The sequence below is a fragment of the Aethalodelphis obliquidens genome, unplaced genomic scaffold (genome assembly GCF_003676395.1).
Source record: "Aethalodelphis obliquidens isolate GAN/ISIS:26980383/991018 unplaced genomic scaffold, ASM367639v1 scaffold30, whole genome shotgun sequence".
Classification (NCBI taxonomy): domain Eukaryota; kingdom Metazoa; phylum Chordata; class Mammalia; order Artiodactyla; family Delphinidae; genus Aethalodelphis; species Aethalodelphis obliquidens.
The window spans coordinates 332,078-347,167 of NW_020837974.1; the positions used below are offsets into that span (position 1 = coordinate 332,078).

The 15,090-nt window shown below is 49.3% G+C and overlaps 1 protein-coding gene and 1 long non-coding RNA gene across 9 annotated transcripts in view; one reads left to right on the forward strand and one right to left on the reverse strand.

Moving 5' to 3' along the window:
* Positions 1 to 3,468: 3,468 nt before the first annotated feature.
* Positions 3,469 to 5,557, reverse strand: LOC113630333 (uncharacterized). 2 transcript variants are annotated; one of them, XR_003436898.1, is made up of 3 exons: positions 5,215 to 5,557; positions 4,456 to 4,955; positions 3,469 to 4,234 (listed from the first exon to the last, which is right to left on the reverse strand). It is a non-coding gene; the product is annotated as an uncharacterized LOC113630333 (long non-coding RNA). The 2 variants fall into 2 exon arrangements; XR_003436899.1 differs by having other exon boundaries at positions 3,471 to 4,234; positions 4,747 to 4,955.
* Positions 5,558 to 5,567: 10 nt separating this feature from the next.
* DNAAF5 (dynein axonemal assembly factor 5) overlaps positions 5,568 to 15,090 on the forward strand; it is a 36,396-nt gene continuing 26,873 nt past the window's right edge. For all 7 annotated transcript variants that reach the window (XR_003436894.1, XR_003436896.1, XR_003436897.1 and 4 more), the window contains exons 1-2: positions 5,568 to 6,310; positions 7,085 to 7,269. Coding sequence is in view for 3 of the 7 variants with exons in the window: in XM_027125527.1 (XP_026981328.1) it covers positions 5,692 to 6,310; positions 7,085 to 7,269 (804 nt within the window). In the remaining 4 variants the exon portion in view is untranslated. The remainder of the gene's footprint in view (positions 6,311 to 7,084; positions 7,270 to 15,090) is intronic.

The following is a 15,090-nucleotide window of genomic DNA, read 5'->3' on the forward strand; positions in this document are numbered from 1 at the left end:
CTTTTATTGTGGGAAGCTTTGAAATGATAAATTCAACTTCTTTAATAGGTAGTAGACTATTCTGAGTTTCTATTTCTTCTAGTGGAGATTTTAGTAAATTATGTTTTCCTAGGATTTCCTCTATTTCATATATTTTTTTGGCATAAAGTATTATTACTTTAGTATCTTTTTAATGTTTAGAACCTTTCATGATAAACTTTTACCCTCATGTTGGTATTCGTGCTTTTGAACTTCTTTTTTCCTTGTCAGTCCTGACAGGTGGGTTATCGATTTTATTAGCCCTTAAAAAGAATAAACTCTTGGTTTTAATAATCTGTGTTGTATGTATGTTCGTTTTACTGTTTCATTAATTTCTGTTCTAACCTTTATCATTTCCTTTCCTTTACTGTGTTCAGATTTGTCCGTATATTTTCCTGTTGGGGAAAAACAAATCAACATTTTTTTTTTTTTTTTTACCCTAAACGGGCCCCTGGAAGCAATTACAAAAGTATTTGTGGAACTAAAGAAAAACATCTGACATCAGTTTGACTCTTGTCCCTTTGAAGGCACCCTGTTCTCTCTCTGGCAGTCTCCCACAAACTCCTGTTTTTCTTTGGTATTCCTAAGTTTCACAACATGTCAATACGTGTGCCTCACTGGTGCTGTGTAGCTCCTTCAATCTGAAGGTCTTTCACTTTTAACTCTGGCAAATGTCTCGGTTATCCCTTTGAATACCTTCTCTGCCCCATTTTGATTATCCCTTTTTCTAGGACGTGTACTAACCAGAAATTAGCATTATCTGCTTCTATCATCCACCTTTTACGCAGCTTCTTTTATGTAGCTTCTTGTTCCTGTTTCATGTTGCTCAGATAAAGACTTTTCTCTCCTTGGTCCCCCTGTTCTACTGCCCCTGCTTATTCTATTCAGTCTGGAAGAATGGGGACGGGACAAGAGGCCAGATACCCCCTAAGTACTCATGTAGCCACCACCACAGTCGGGACACTCAAGCACCATCACTATACAAGCTCCTTCTGCCACCCGTGTAGTCGCACCCAGCCCCACCCCTAACAGCTGGGGACTACTCACGTGTCCCCCATCTCTGTAATTATCTCATGCATGTTATACACACAGAATCACACTATTGGTATCTGGTATGATTGTATTCTTTTACTCAGCATAATCCCCTAGAGATGCATCCAAGTTCTTGCATGTATCGATAGTTCCTTCCTCTTTATTTCTGAGTAGAACCGAGTTAATTTCCATGTTTGAAGATTGTCTGTTACTGATTTTTAGTTTGATTCCATTTTTTGTCAGAGAAAATGCTCTCTGTGACTTCACTTCTTTTACATTTGCTGAGGTCTGTTTTATGGATAGTCTATCCTGGCATGTCCCTGGGCACCTGTGAATACCGGGCATCCTGCTCTGTTGGGTGGAGGGTCTGTAAATGTCCACCGATCCCTTTGGTTGATGGTGTTGTGTCCTTGTGGAATGTCTAGTAGTTCCAGCACTTGTGGAGTGGGCGCTGAGGTCCTCACCTGGAACTGGGGGTTGGTCTCTCTCCTTTCAGCTCTGCCAGTGTTTGCTTCGTGTATCTTGAAGGTTTGTTGTTTGGGTCATAAGCATTTGCGATTGCTATGTGTCCTCCTGGTGGATGGATCCTTTTATTCTTATACAATGCACCTCCTTTTCTGTAGAAATTTCCCTCGCTCTGAAGGGAAATTAGCTGATATTAGTCATTGTGCTTTTTATAAGTGAATGTTTACACGATGTCTTTTTCCTTTTTCTTTCAACCTACCCACATCATTACGTTTGAAGTGAGTTTTAGCATACGGTAAATGACATATAGTTGGGTCGTGGTTTTTTATTCCCTCTGCAAATCTTTGTCTTCTAACTGGTGTGTTTGGCCCCTTTACATTTTGAACTATTGATAGAGGCTAAGTTTGCCATTTTATTATTTGTGTTTGTTTCCTCGTGCCATATTATGGGATACTTGAATATCCTTTAGAATTCCACTTTGTAACGTATTGAGTATATCACTGTTTACTTTTCTTAGTGGCTGTTCTACACACTCCTGTGCACGTATGTAATTATCAGTTTACTGGTACCGATGTTTCACATCTAGTGCAGTGTAGAAACCTCCCTTTACCCTCACTTTTCAAATATAATTATTGTAAATATTTCCCCCACGTGCACAGAGCTCATCGGTATTATAATTTTTATATATAAATTGATTTATTTTTGGCTGCATTGGGTCTTTGTTGCTGCGTGCTGGCTTTTCCCTAGGTGCGGAGAGCAGGGTCTACTCTTTGTTGTGGTGCACGGGCTTCTCATAGCAGTGGCTTCTCTTGTTGCGGAGCACAGGCTCTAGGCGCCTGGGATTCAGTAGTTGTGGCACATGGGCTCTAGAGTGCAGGCTCAGTAGTTATGGTGCACAGGCTTAGTTGCTCTGCAGCATGTGGGATCTTCCCAGACCAGAGATCGAACCCTTGTCCCCTGCATTGGCAGGCAGATTCTTAACCACTGTGCCACCAGGGAAGTCCCAGTATTATAGTTTTTGCTTCAACAATCAGATATAAAAGATATATATAAAAAAAAATATGCCACTTCCTTCTGGCTGCTGTGATTTCAGATGAGAAATCTGTCATTCACACTGGTGTTCCTCTCTAGGGAACACATCATTTCTCTCTGGCTGTTTTTACATTTTTTTTTCTGTCTTTAGTCCTCACAGATTTAATTATGATGTTTCTTAGTATGGATTTTCAGAAGGCTTATCCTACATAGGGGTTCCTTAGCTTCTTGTACCTATGGGTTTATGTCTTTCACCAAATTTGGGAAGTTTTCAGCCATTATTTCTTCAAACACTTTTTCAGCCCACATTCTCCCTCCTCCTGTTCTGAGACTCTGGTGACAAAAACGATTGTCCTGCAGATCTGAGGCTCTGTGCACTTTTTTGTTGTTGTTGTTGTTTTTGCGGTACGCAGGCCTCTCACTGTTGTGGCCTCTCCCGTTGCGGAGCACAGCCTCCGGACGCGCAGGCTCAGCGGCCACGGCTCACGGGCCCAGCCGCTCCACGGCATGTGGGATCTTCCCAGACCGGGGCACGAACCCGCGTCCCCTGCATCTGCAGGCGGACTCTCAACCACTGCGCCACCCGGGAAGCCCCATAAATATTTTTAAAAGCATTTTTATGACTGCTTTAAAATCCTTTTCAGATAATTCCAAGATTTATCTTGGTGTTCACGTCAGTTCACTTCTTTTCATGTTCAAATAATGGTTTTCCTTGGTTCTTGGTATGACCAGTGGTTTTTTACTGTATACTGGACATTTTGGTTATTGTGTTAGAAGAATCCTGATTTTATTTAAATCTTCTATTTCAGAGACTTCCCTGGCAGTCCAGTGGTTCAGACTTCGCCTTCCAATGCAAGGGGTGCAGGTTCTATCCCTGGACAGGGATCTAGGATCCCGCATGCCTCGCGGCCAAAACACCAAAATATATTAAAAAAAAAAAAAAGAAGAAGCAATATTGTAACAAATTCAATAAAAACTTTAAAAAATGGTCCACATCAAACAAAAAATTAATCTTCTATTTCAGCAGAAAGTCATCCAATTTAGGTTTAGTGTATAAATTCCAGCCTACTTTTATGGCCTGTGGTTCCAATGATAGTTTTATTTCCCCATCCCTTGCAATGCCCTTCCTGTCTGCTCCATTCTCCCGGTGCTGCCCCGGCTGTCACTCCATCCCTGTGGGTGCTGCCTGCAATGTCAGAAGGCATGTGGCCAGGCTGCCTGGTGGTTCAACAAAGACCTCAAGAAACAGCGGAACAGGGAAGCTTACGACTCACAGGTCCTGGAGGAGGTACAGGCAGAGTGCCCAGGAGTCGGGACCCGGGGCGCACACCTGTATTAGGTCCACAGGGCTGTGCTTTGGGGTTCCTGGGCTAAGGCTGGATAGGTCAGTTCAAACCAGAGGGAGCAGGGTTTTGGTGAGCTTCACAGGGGTTTAATCTATGGGGCCCACAGGGAGAGAGGTTATCACAAGGGTGTTGGGCGGGGGGGTCACATCAGGAACTTCGGTTTACTGGTGACTCTGCGGGCTGTCATCTAGGTCACGCACTCGCGGGAGGGCTCCTGTCAGTTCAAGGCCCCGCAGGCAGCGGGCCACACAGAACAGATGCTGAGGCAGTGATCGTGTACTCAGTGAGTGGCCTGTCGGCAGGTCTGGGTTGCAGCCCCCTCTAGCGCCTATTCCAGGAACCTGTAAACAAGAAAGAGAAACTCCAGGGACCCATCCCATGGCTGTTCCTCCAGTGCTGGAGTCCCCAGTCAGCCCGTCTCCTTTCCAGCTCAGAGCCTTTCCCCATTGTCTGAACTAGCTGCAAGGTACTTAGTTGTACTTCGTGGGGAGCAGCTGGGAAAGTGAGTCTGCAGGACTTCTGGGGCGGGAAGTCCACCACCCCCATTTAAGTGTTTACTCACTCATCTCAGCCAGAGCACGGCCTTCGCAACGGCCTCATGTGGCGACTGCCTGGCTCCCTGCTAACCTGTTCTGCAACAGCCAAAGCAGTTTTCTAAAAACACAAACCTTACGCGAAACTCTTCCACCTTAAATCCTCCCTTGCATCCCCCACTGGGACCCAGTGGAGCCACCCAGAGGACCCTGCTCCCCCTGGGCCCCTGGGCTCTAGCCACAGGGCACTTTTCTTCATTTCCCGGAACAGTGTCAGGCCCCCTCCCCGTATTTGTTCCTGGGGCTGCCCAAACAAGTACCATAAATAAACCTGGCGGCTTAAACAACACAAATTTATCTCCCCACTGCTCTGGAATCCAGAAGTCCAGGATCACGGTGTCAGAGGCTGCTTCCCCCAGAGCCGTTGAGGGAGTGAGTCTGCTCCAGGCCGCTCTCCTAAGCTTGCAGATGGCCATCCGTGTTCATGATCGTTCTCCCTGTGTGCTTGTCTGTCTCCAGTTTCCCCTTTCTATAAGGACACAGTCATATGGATTACGGCCCATCCTTCTTAACTTGATGAGTCTAAATGGCCCTATTGCTAAGTAAGGTCACGTTTTGAGGTCCTGGGGGGTCAGGACTCCACTACGTGAACTTTGGGGGGCACAACTGAGCAGTCCCACTCCCACCATAGGCCTTTGCCCATGCTGTCCTCTCCCTCTGCAACGCTTTCACCCCCCCTTCACCTAGTTAACTCTTAATTACCCACTATATTACGCTGGGGCTGTCACCTCCTCCAGGAAGCCTTCCAGTCTACGCCAAGTTCCTTGGCCTTCATCCCTCAGGACCACGGTAACTGCACGCTGATTAACGTGTCACCCACTAGACGAAGACCCGAGCCGGAGAGACCAGGTGCCCTCTCCACGTCACCGTATCCGACGGAACTGGTCCGACCCGGGCATGCAGGAGAGGTGAGGGTCACAGTAGCCACCTGAGGACACGAAAGGGCACGACCACCACGCCTGACTGTACACAAGTCCGCAGCGGCCATCATATCGGGCTCCAGACCTGCCCAGGACCCCCGGCCTGGCCCGCGTCCCCTCAGCCCTCCGACTCCCCGCCCCGGCCCCGCCCCCCGGCCGTGTCCTGTCAGTGTTCCGAGCTGCCAATAAAGTTACTCTCGGAGCCGACCGGAAAACGCGCCGTAATCCGCGCCGCGACCGTCGTAAAAGTGCCGGTCTCCCCTGGTGACTAGCAACGCGGGGGAGATGGCGGCGCTGGTGGCGACCGAGGCCGCGGCGTCCCCGGACCCGGCGGAAGCCGCCGAGACGGCCGAGGCGGCGGAGCTAAGCCGCGTACTGAGCCGCATGCTGCCCGGTCTGGAGGCCGACAGCAAGCTGGGCCGGCGGCGCGCGCTGGAGGCGCTGCAGCGCACCCTGGAGGCGGCGCGGCCCGAGGCGCCCGACGGCGACCCCGCCGCCGCAGCCGCCGCCTTTCAGGGCCCGTGGGCGCGCTTGCTGCTGCCGCGCCTGCTGCGCTGCCTGGCCGACCCGGCCGAGGGCTGCCGCGCGCTGGCCGTACACCTGCTGGACTTGGGCCTGCGGCGAGCCGCCCGGCCCCGTGACGCCCTCCCGCGCCTGCTGCCCGCTCTCGCCGCGCGCCTGGCCGGCCCCGAGCCCGCGCGCCGCCCACCGCCCGAGGTCTGCGAGGAGCTGCGCCTGGCGCTAGTGCAGCTGCTCCACCTGGCCGTACGCCTGAGCGGCGCTGCGCTCGCGCCCCACCTGGACGACGCGGTGCGCGTGCTGCGCTGCACGCTGCTTGACCCCTTCGCCGCCGTGCGCCGAGAGAGCTGCGAGTGCGCCGCGGGCCTGGCGCGCGCCACGCCAGGTGCCCGCCCTTGTCTCCTCCCACGTCGCCCCCTCCCCAAGCCCGCCCTCGTCCGCACCCTGTTGCACCCGCAGCCCGGAGCGCAGTGCCTGCCCGCAGTGGATGCTCGCTGGTTGCCGAGTGAAGCATCTCCCCGTCTCAACGCCGTCCCCTCTGTCCCCCACCCCCCAGTTGTGCGCACGGGGTCTCTCCTCTGGCTCCCCGCACACTGGGCAGTAGTGGACCGAAGCCTGCCTCGATCTCAGGACCCGAACGCTGAAAGAACTCGCCCCAAGTATCACAGAAATAGCGATCTTACAGAATGGTCTCAAGCAGCGGCACAACTGCTAAACCAGAGGGTTCGCTTGGCTGTCACGAAGAGCCCTTGGTTGTGACTTCCTGTGAGGCCTTTAGGAAGTGGGGTGGCTTTGCCTGAGGCGGTGCTGATCCAGCTTCCTGCGGTCGTGCTGGGTGTCTGGCTGCAGACTCATCCAGAGGTGGGGACACACAGTGTCTCCCCACTCAGCGTACTCTGGAGTGCCTGTCGCAGCCATCTGCAGCTTCAGGTTCTCCCCTGCCAGCTCTTGTGTTCAGCTGAGATGGGTCCAGCCCCGGCCTTTTCCCTTTGGTCCTCCCAAGTCTCTGGGTCGGAGAGGTGTTGTTTGGGTCACACGCCCAACTCTGCACCTCTTCTGGTGCTGGGGTACAAAGCTGTGTGTGGCCAGCCCAAGGGAACTAGGCCAGGGTTGACGCTCACAGGCTCCCCTGGTGACTGATGGTCTCCCCGTCCCACAGACCACTTCCACATGCAGTCGGAGTCCTTGATCGGCCCCCTGATGCAGTCCATCTCCCACCAGCACTGGAAGGTGCGGGTGGCCGTCATCGAGGCCACGGGCACAGTGATCCAGTTTGGCAGCGGGAAGTCAGTGGACGACGTCCTTCCTCACTTTGCTCAGCGGCTCTTTGATGATGTCCCCCAGGTAACCAGAGTTTCTCCTCCAGGCAGTCCCTTTTCTCCACCAGAAGTGTGCCAGTGTGCTATTTGTCACCCCCTCACTTTTGTCTTTTTTTAAAGCCACTATATGTGACGTTAAGTGTCCTTCCATCATTCGCTGTCACAGGTGTTCCTATTTCACGTCTTTGAGAAGCTGGGGGAGACCTGAGTTGTCTTAATATATTTGTTAAGGACTGCTTCCTTTTAGGAAGAAACTCTGAACTGAGTATTTCCACGGTTTGCAGAAGCATCTGTAACATCCTCCTCCATCAAGGTGATTTAATCAAAAAGCCACAGAGGTTGGCAAACGAGGCCTGGGAGGAGGATGGAGCCAGGGTTGGTGTGTTGGGGTAATTCCTTCCATTGGCTTTGGGGCCTGAGGAGAGACAGACAGACAAGACAGGCAGGCAGGTGGAGGTGAGAGAACCGGCTCTTGTTGGCAGAAGCCAGCTCAGAGGGCGTGTCATGGATTTGAGGCCGTGGGGAGCAGAGTGAAGGCTGTGAGGGCAGCCTCTCTCCCAAAGGGAGGATGGGGTGAAGGGCTCCGGTCCCTTGGGGTGGGAGGAGCGGTGGTTGCCAGTGGGGGACTTGCAGGGTGGTCGGCCCGTGGCCCCTGTGGCCCCGACAGCAGGAGTGCCAGCCTCCTCGTGTCCTGTCCATCCATACATTAAAGATCATCTCATTCCTTCCCACGGAAGTCCTCCACGTCCGAGGCTTGGGGCTGCTGTAAGGTACGCAGGGCCCCCAGCTGGAGCTGGCCCCCCGCTCCAGGCCTGGGTCTGGCCCCAGGCCGCTCGCAGCAACCCACCCCGCCTCCAACCACACGTCCTTGATTTGTTTCTTTCTTCTTGTTTTTTATTGGCGTATAGTTGATTTACAACGTTGTGTTAATTTGTTGTGCAGCAAAGTGATTCAGTTAGACATATATGTACGTTGTCTTTTAGACGCTTTTCCATTATGGTTTATGACAGGATGTTGAATATAGTCCCCGTGCTCTACAGTAGGACCTGGTTGGTTAGCCATCCTGTATGTACTAGTTTGCATCTGCTACTCCCAAACTCCCCCTCCATCCCTCTCCCACCCTCCTCCCCCTTGGCAACCACAAGTGTGTTCTCTATGTCTGAGTCTATTTCTGTTTCATAGATAGGTTCATTTGTGTCATATTTTAGATTCCACATATAAGTGATATCACATGGTATTTGTCTTTCTCTGACTTACTTCACTTAGTATGACAATCTCTAGGTTCATCCATGTTGCTGCAAGTGGCATTATTTCATTCTTTTTTACGGCTGAGTAATATTCCACTGTATATATATACCACATCTTCTTTATCCATTCATCTGTCCATGGACATTTAGGTTGTTTCCATGTCTTGGCTATAGTGAATAGTGCTGCTGTGAACATAGGGGTGCATGAATCTTTTCGAATTATGGCTTTCTCTGGATATATGCCCAGGAGTGGGATTGCTGGATCATATGTTAGCTATAGCTTTAGTTTTTTGAGGACCCTCCATACTGTTCTCCATAGTGTCTGCACCAACTTACATTCCCACCAACACTGTAGGAGGGTTCCCTTTTCTCCACACTCTCCAGCATTGGTTATTTGTAGACTTTTTAATGATGGCCATTCTGACCTGTGTGAGGTGATACCTCACTGTAGTTTTGATTTGCATTTCTCAAATAATTACCAATGTTGAGCATCTTTTCATGTGCCTGTTGACCATCTGTTTGTCTTCTTTAGAGAAATGTCTATTTAGGTCTTCTGCCGATTTTTCGATTGGGTTGTTTGGTTTTTTGTTGTTGAGCTGTATGAGCTGTTTGTATATTTTGGGAATTAATCCCTCGGTCACATCATTTGAAAATATTTTCTCCCAGTCCATAGGTCATCTTTTCGTTTTGTTTATGGTTTCCATGGCTGTACAAAAGATTGTGAGTTTGATTAGGTCCCATTTGTTTATTTTTGCTATTATTTCTGTTGCTTTGGAGACTGACCCTTTGTATGATTTATGTCAGAGAATGTTTTGCTTATGTTCTTTTCTAGGAATTTTATGGTGTCATGTCTTATGTTTAAGTTTTTAAGCCATTTTGAGTTTATTTTTGTGTATGGTGAGAGGGTGTGTTCTAACTTCATTGATTTACATGTGCCTGTCCAACTGTCCCAACACCACTTGCTGAAGAGACCGTCTTTTCCCCATTGTGTATTCTTGCCTCCTTTGTCAAAGATTAATTGTCCATAGTTGTGTGGGTTTATTTCTGGGCTCTCTAGTCCATTGATCCATATGTTTGTTTTTGTGCCAATACCATGCTGGTTTTTTTTTTTAAATAAATTTATTTTTGGCTGCGTTGGGTCTTCGTTGCTGCACATGGGCTTTCTCTAGTTGTGGCGAGCGAGGGCTGCTCTTTGTTGCAGTGCACGGACTTCTCATTGCAGTGGCTTCTTGTGGCACATGGGCTTAGTTGCTCTGTGGCATATGGGATCTTCCCAGACCAGGGCTTGAACCCGTGTCCCCTGCATTGGCAGGCGGATTCTTTTTTTTTTTTCGGTACGCAGGCCTCTCACTGCGGTGGCCTCTCCCGTTACGGAGCACAGGCTCCGGACGCGCAGGCTCAGCGGCCATGGCTCACGGGCCCAGCCACTCCACGGCATGTGGGATCTTCCCAGACTGGGGCACAAACCCGTGTTCCCTGCATCTGCAGGCAGACTCTCAACCACTGCGCCACCAGGGAAGCCCGGCAGGCGGATTCTTAACCACTGCACCAAGGAAGCCCCTACCATGCTCTTTTGATTACTGTAGCTTCATAGTATTGTCTGAAGTCTGGGAGGGTTATGTCTTCTGCTTCTTTCTTTTTCCTCAGGTTTGCCTTGGCAATTCTGGATCTTTTATGATTCCATGTAAATTTTAGGATTATTTGTTCTCACTCTATGAAAAATGTCATGGGTAATTTGATAGGTATCACATTAAATCTATAGATTTCTTTATGTTTTATAGCTTTCAGCACGTAAGTCTTTTACCTCCTTGGTCAGACTTATGCCTAAGTATTTTAATTTTTTGGTTGCAATTTTTAAAAGTTTTTTTTGTTTTAATTTCCTTATGATGTTTCATTGTTAGTGTAAAGAAATGCAACCAATTTCTCTATGTTAATCTTGTATCCTGCTACTTTGCTGAATTTGTTCATCAGTTCTAGTAGTTTTTGTGTGGAGTCTTCATGGTTTTCTAAATATAGTATCATGTCATCTGCATATAGTGAGAATTTTACCTCTTCTGTTCCAACTTGGATACCTTTTATTCTTTTTTCTTATCTGATTGCTGTGGCTAGGACTTCCAATATATGTTGAATAGAAGTGGTGAGAGTGGAGGAAGACTTTCAGCTTTTCACCGTTGAGTATTGTGTTGGCTGTGGGTTTGTCACAAGTAGCTTTTATTATGTTGAGATATGTTATTTCTATACCCACTTTGGTAAGAGTTTTTATCATGAATGGACGTTGAATTTTATCAAATGCTTTTTCTGCATCTCTTGAGATGAGCATGTGGTTTTTGTCTTTTGTTGATGTGGTGTTTCACATTGATGGATTTGCGTATGTTGAACCATCCTTGTGACCCTGGGATGAGTCCAACGTGGTCGTGGTGTATGATCTTTTTTATGTGTTCTTGGATTGGGTTTGGTAATATTTGGTTGAGAATTTTTGCATCTGTATTCATGGAAGATATTGGCCTCTAATTTTCTTTTTTGGTGGTGTCTTTGTCTGATTTTGGTATCAGGGTGATGGTGGCTTCATAGAATGTCTTTGGGAGTGTTCCCTCCTTTTCAGCTTTTGGAAGAGTTTGAGGAGGATAGGTGTGCATTCTTTGTGTGCTTGGTAGAATTCCTCAGTGAAGCCACCCAGTCCTGGGAGTTTTTGTTTTGTTTTTGTTTTTGTTTGTTTGTTTTTTGCCACACCATGCAGCTTGTGGGATCTTAGTTCCCCAAGAAGGGATTGAACCTGGGCCCTGGCAGTGAAAGCGCCAAGTCCTAACCACTGCACCGCCAGGGAATTCCTTGCAAGGAGCTTTTTCTTTTTTTTAATTAATTACTTAATTTATTTATTTATTTATGGCTGTGTTGGGTCTTCATTTCCGTGCGAGGGCTTTCTCTAGTTGTGGCAAGCGGGGGCCACTCTTCATCGCGGTGTGCAGACCTCTCACTATCACGGCCTCTCTTGTTGCGGAGCAGAGGCTCCAGACGTGCAAGCTCAGTAATTGTGGCTCATGGGCCCAGTTGCTCCGCGGCATGTGGGATCTTCCCAGACCAGGGCTCAAACCCGTGTCCCCTGCCTTGGCAGGCAGATTCTCAGCCACTGCACCACCAGGGAAGCCCAGGGAGCTTTTTTATTACAGATTCTAAATTAACTTCTAGTAATTGGTCTGTTTAAGTTTCCTATTTCTTCTTGTTTCAATTTTGGTGAGCTGTATGTTTCTAGACACTTGTCCATTTCTTCTAGGTTGTCAAATTTGTTGACATATAATTGTTCATAGTATTCTCTTATGGTCTTTTGTATTTCTGCAGTATCAGTTGTTATTTTTCCTTTTTCATTTCTTATTTTATTTATTTGGGACCTCTCTCTTTTCTTCTTGGTGAGCCTAGCCAGAGATTTGATGATTTCCTTTTATATTATGCTTGTGTTCTCTTCTTTTTGGGTTTTGGGAATCTGTTGTATGTTTTCGATTTGTGGTTACCCTGTTTTTCAAGTATGTTAACCCATAGTTATATCTACTTGCTTTAGACTGATAGTCATTAGGGGCTCAAACACATTCTAAAAGAAAAAAAATCGACATTTTCTAACTCCTCTCGCCCACGTTTTATGATGTTGATGTCCTCTTTTACATCTTCATCTCGCCCACGTTTTATGATGTTGATGTCCTCTTTTACATCTTCATCTCGCCCATGTTTTATGATGTTGATGTCCTCTTTTACATCTTCATAGTTATCCTTTTGTCATTCATTGTGGCTATTGTTGCTGTCACAAACATTTTTTACATTTTTTTTTAACCTGTATACTGGCTTATTTAAGTGATTTACTTTCCAGTTGTGATTTTTCTCTTTCCTATAGCTTCTCGCTTCTTTTCTATCTAGAGAAGACTTTTCAATATTTCTTTTAGGATAGGTTTAGTATTGCTGTGTTCTTCTAGTTTTTGCTTGTCTGAGAAATTCTTTTTCTCTCCCTCTATTCTAAATGGTAATCTTGCTGGATAGAGTATCCTGGGTTGCAGATTTTTCCCTTTCAGGACTTTGAATATATCTTGCCACTCCTTTCTGGCCTGCAGCGTTTCTGTAGAGTAATCAGCTGATCGTCTTATGGGGGCTCCCTTATAATTAACTCTTTATTTTGATTTGTTTCATTTTTTTTTTTTTTTTTGGCACGCGGGCCTCTCACTGTTGTGGCCTCTCCCGTTGCGGAGCACAGGCTCTGGATGCGCAGGCTCAGCGGCCATGGCTCACGGGCCCAGCCGCTCCGCGGCATGTGGGATCTTCCCGGACCGGGGCACGAACCCATGTCCCCTGCATCGGCAGGCAGACTCTCAACCACTGCGCCACCAGGGAAGCCCCTGTTTCATTTTTTAAAACACCTTTATCAAGCCATAATTTACATACCATACAATTCCCTCACTTAAAGCGTTCAATGTTTTTGATATATTACATCATTAATTTTAAATTTTTTCGTAAAATGTTTATAACAAAATTTGCCATTTTAGCCATTTTTAAGTGCACAGTTCAGTGACATTAAGTACATTCACAGTGCTGTGCAACCATCACCACCATCCAAAACTTTTTTTATCATCGCGAACAGAAACTGTGACCATTAAGCAATTACTCCCCGTCCCCCCCACCCTCCTGATGACCTCTAATCTTTCTGTCTCTCTGGATCTGACAATTTAGCTGTTTCATGTAAGTGGAATCAGGATGGGGTCTGTTGTGGCTGGCCTCTCTCATAGCATTGTGTTGGTGAGGTCCACCCAGCTGTGGCAGGTGTCAGTGCTTTGCTCCTTTTAAGGCTAAGTAGCATCCACCGTGTGGACAGACCACACTGCGTTCCTCCATTCATCCGTCCACGGACTCTTGGGTTGTTGCCACCTTCTAGCTGTTGTGCATAGGGATGCTGAGGACGATGGTGTGCAGGGATGCGTTTGAGTCCTGCTTCACTTCTTTCGGGTAAACACTCAGGAGTGGAATTGCTGTGTCCGTCCTACAGTAACACATGTGCAGCTTGTTGAAGTCACCAAACTGTGTTCCACGTGGCTGCACTGCTTTGCATTCCTACCAGCAATGTACAAGGGATCCAGTTCCTCTGCATCCGTGAGCTGGTATCTCCCTGTGGTTTTGACTTGCATTTTCCTGAGGATTAGTGATTAGTGATGCTGAGCACCTTTCTCTGTGCTGGTCACAGATACTTTATACAATGAAACATTGAACTTGCACGAGTCAGGACAGTTTTGCTAGAGTGTGTGCAGACAGCCAGAATGGCTCCAGGTGCCTGTTCTATTACACAGGAAGATTAGAGGCTCCGATCACTTACCCAGGGAGTGATGAGAGGCCCGTCCCTCCCTACTTTCTCAGCAGGGGCCCCAGAGGGATGGCCTCACTTTTCCCTCGGGAGCCTGGTCACTTGAGGTCTGCAGGATATGTCCAAGGAGGTGGGAAGGGGTGGTGTCCCGGTGCAGCAGGGCTGTCACAGCTTCCTCCAGGCCCAGAAAGGCCCCGGTCCCCTGAGTGCACCATCCAGGTGAGAGCACCCAGCTCAGGTTAAGTCACTGCCCATAAGCAGGCACGTGCCCTCGGTTGCCCCAGGCTCGCCCTGACCGTCGGGCGCTCCCTCTGCACATTGCTCGTCTCTGATTGTGGGTGTTTCGTCTAGAAGACGGAGTTCTGTGTGCTTTGTGTAGTTGGGATAAAGCACTGACCCTGCTGTTGAGGCTCCAAGGATGTGACCGTATAGGTGTTTGCCCAGGAGCCTGCCTGGGAACAGCCCCACCTGCCCCGCTGCTGGCGCCCCACAGGTGATCAGCTCAGGCCCTGGGCGCTTGTGCGCACCTGCCCTGGGCCAGAACCCTGGTGGAAGGGAGAGGGAGCAGGTCTGGTTGGCCCCCAGCCCCTCACTGGTGCTCAGGAATGACAGGGGGGGCCCCGGGGAGGGGGGTAGATGGAAGGGGAGGGGAGGGGCGGATGAAAGAATGAAACTTACCTCCCAGGTGAGTTCCAGTGACGTAGAGGAGAACCCGAAGCCGAGGCAGCGCGGCTGCTCCTCGTCCAGCGCTGGCTACTTTGGGAGCCCGCGGGGTGCGATGTAACCCGAGCCCCCGTGGGTGGGATCCTGCCCGACTAAACTGGAACGGGCATCGGAATCCTTGGGTCCAATCAGAACATGATAAAAACAGAGGCCTGTTGCTGCTCCCCGGGTCACATGCGACATGAAGCTCACCTCTTCCCTGCAGTGGGTGAGGTGGGTAGAGGCACGCACGTCACCTTCTTGGACATAGGCGGCCAGTGCCCAGCCCAGCCAGGAGGTCCCACACAGGAGGCCGCAAACGTGCCACAGGGCTGAGGCGGGGCTGCAGGACCTGCCGTGGCCAGTGGAGGGTCCGGCCTGAGCCCGGAGGACAGGGGTTGAAGCAGCGAGACCTAGGGTGCTAGCATCTCGTTCCAGGCCCGAGATGGGGATGCAGAGCTGCCAGAGCACCGGAGCGGGCTCTGGGGCCTCTGTGTGCCCGCACGGGGGCCTGGGCTGCCGCGGGCCCCACGCGCGTGCAGGCCGCTCACCCTCCTCTGCCTGC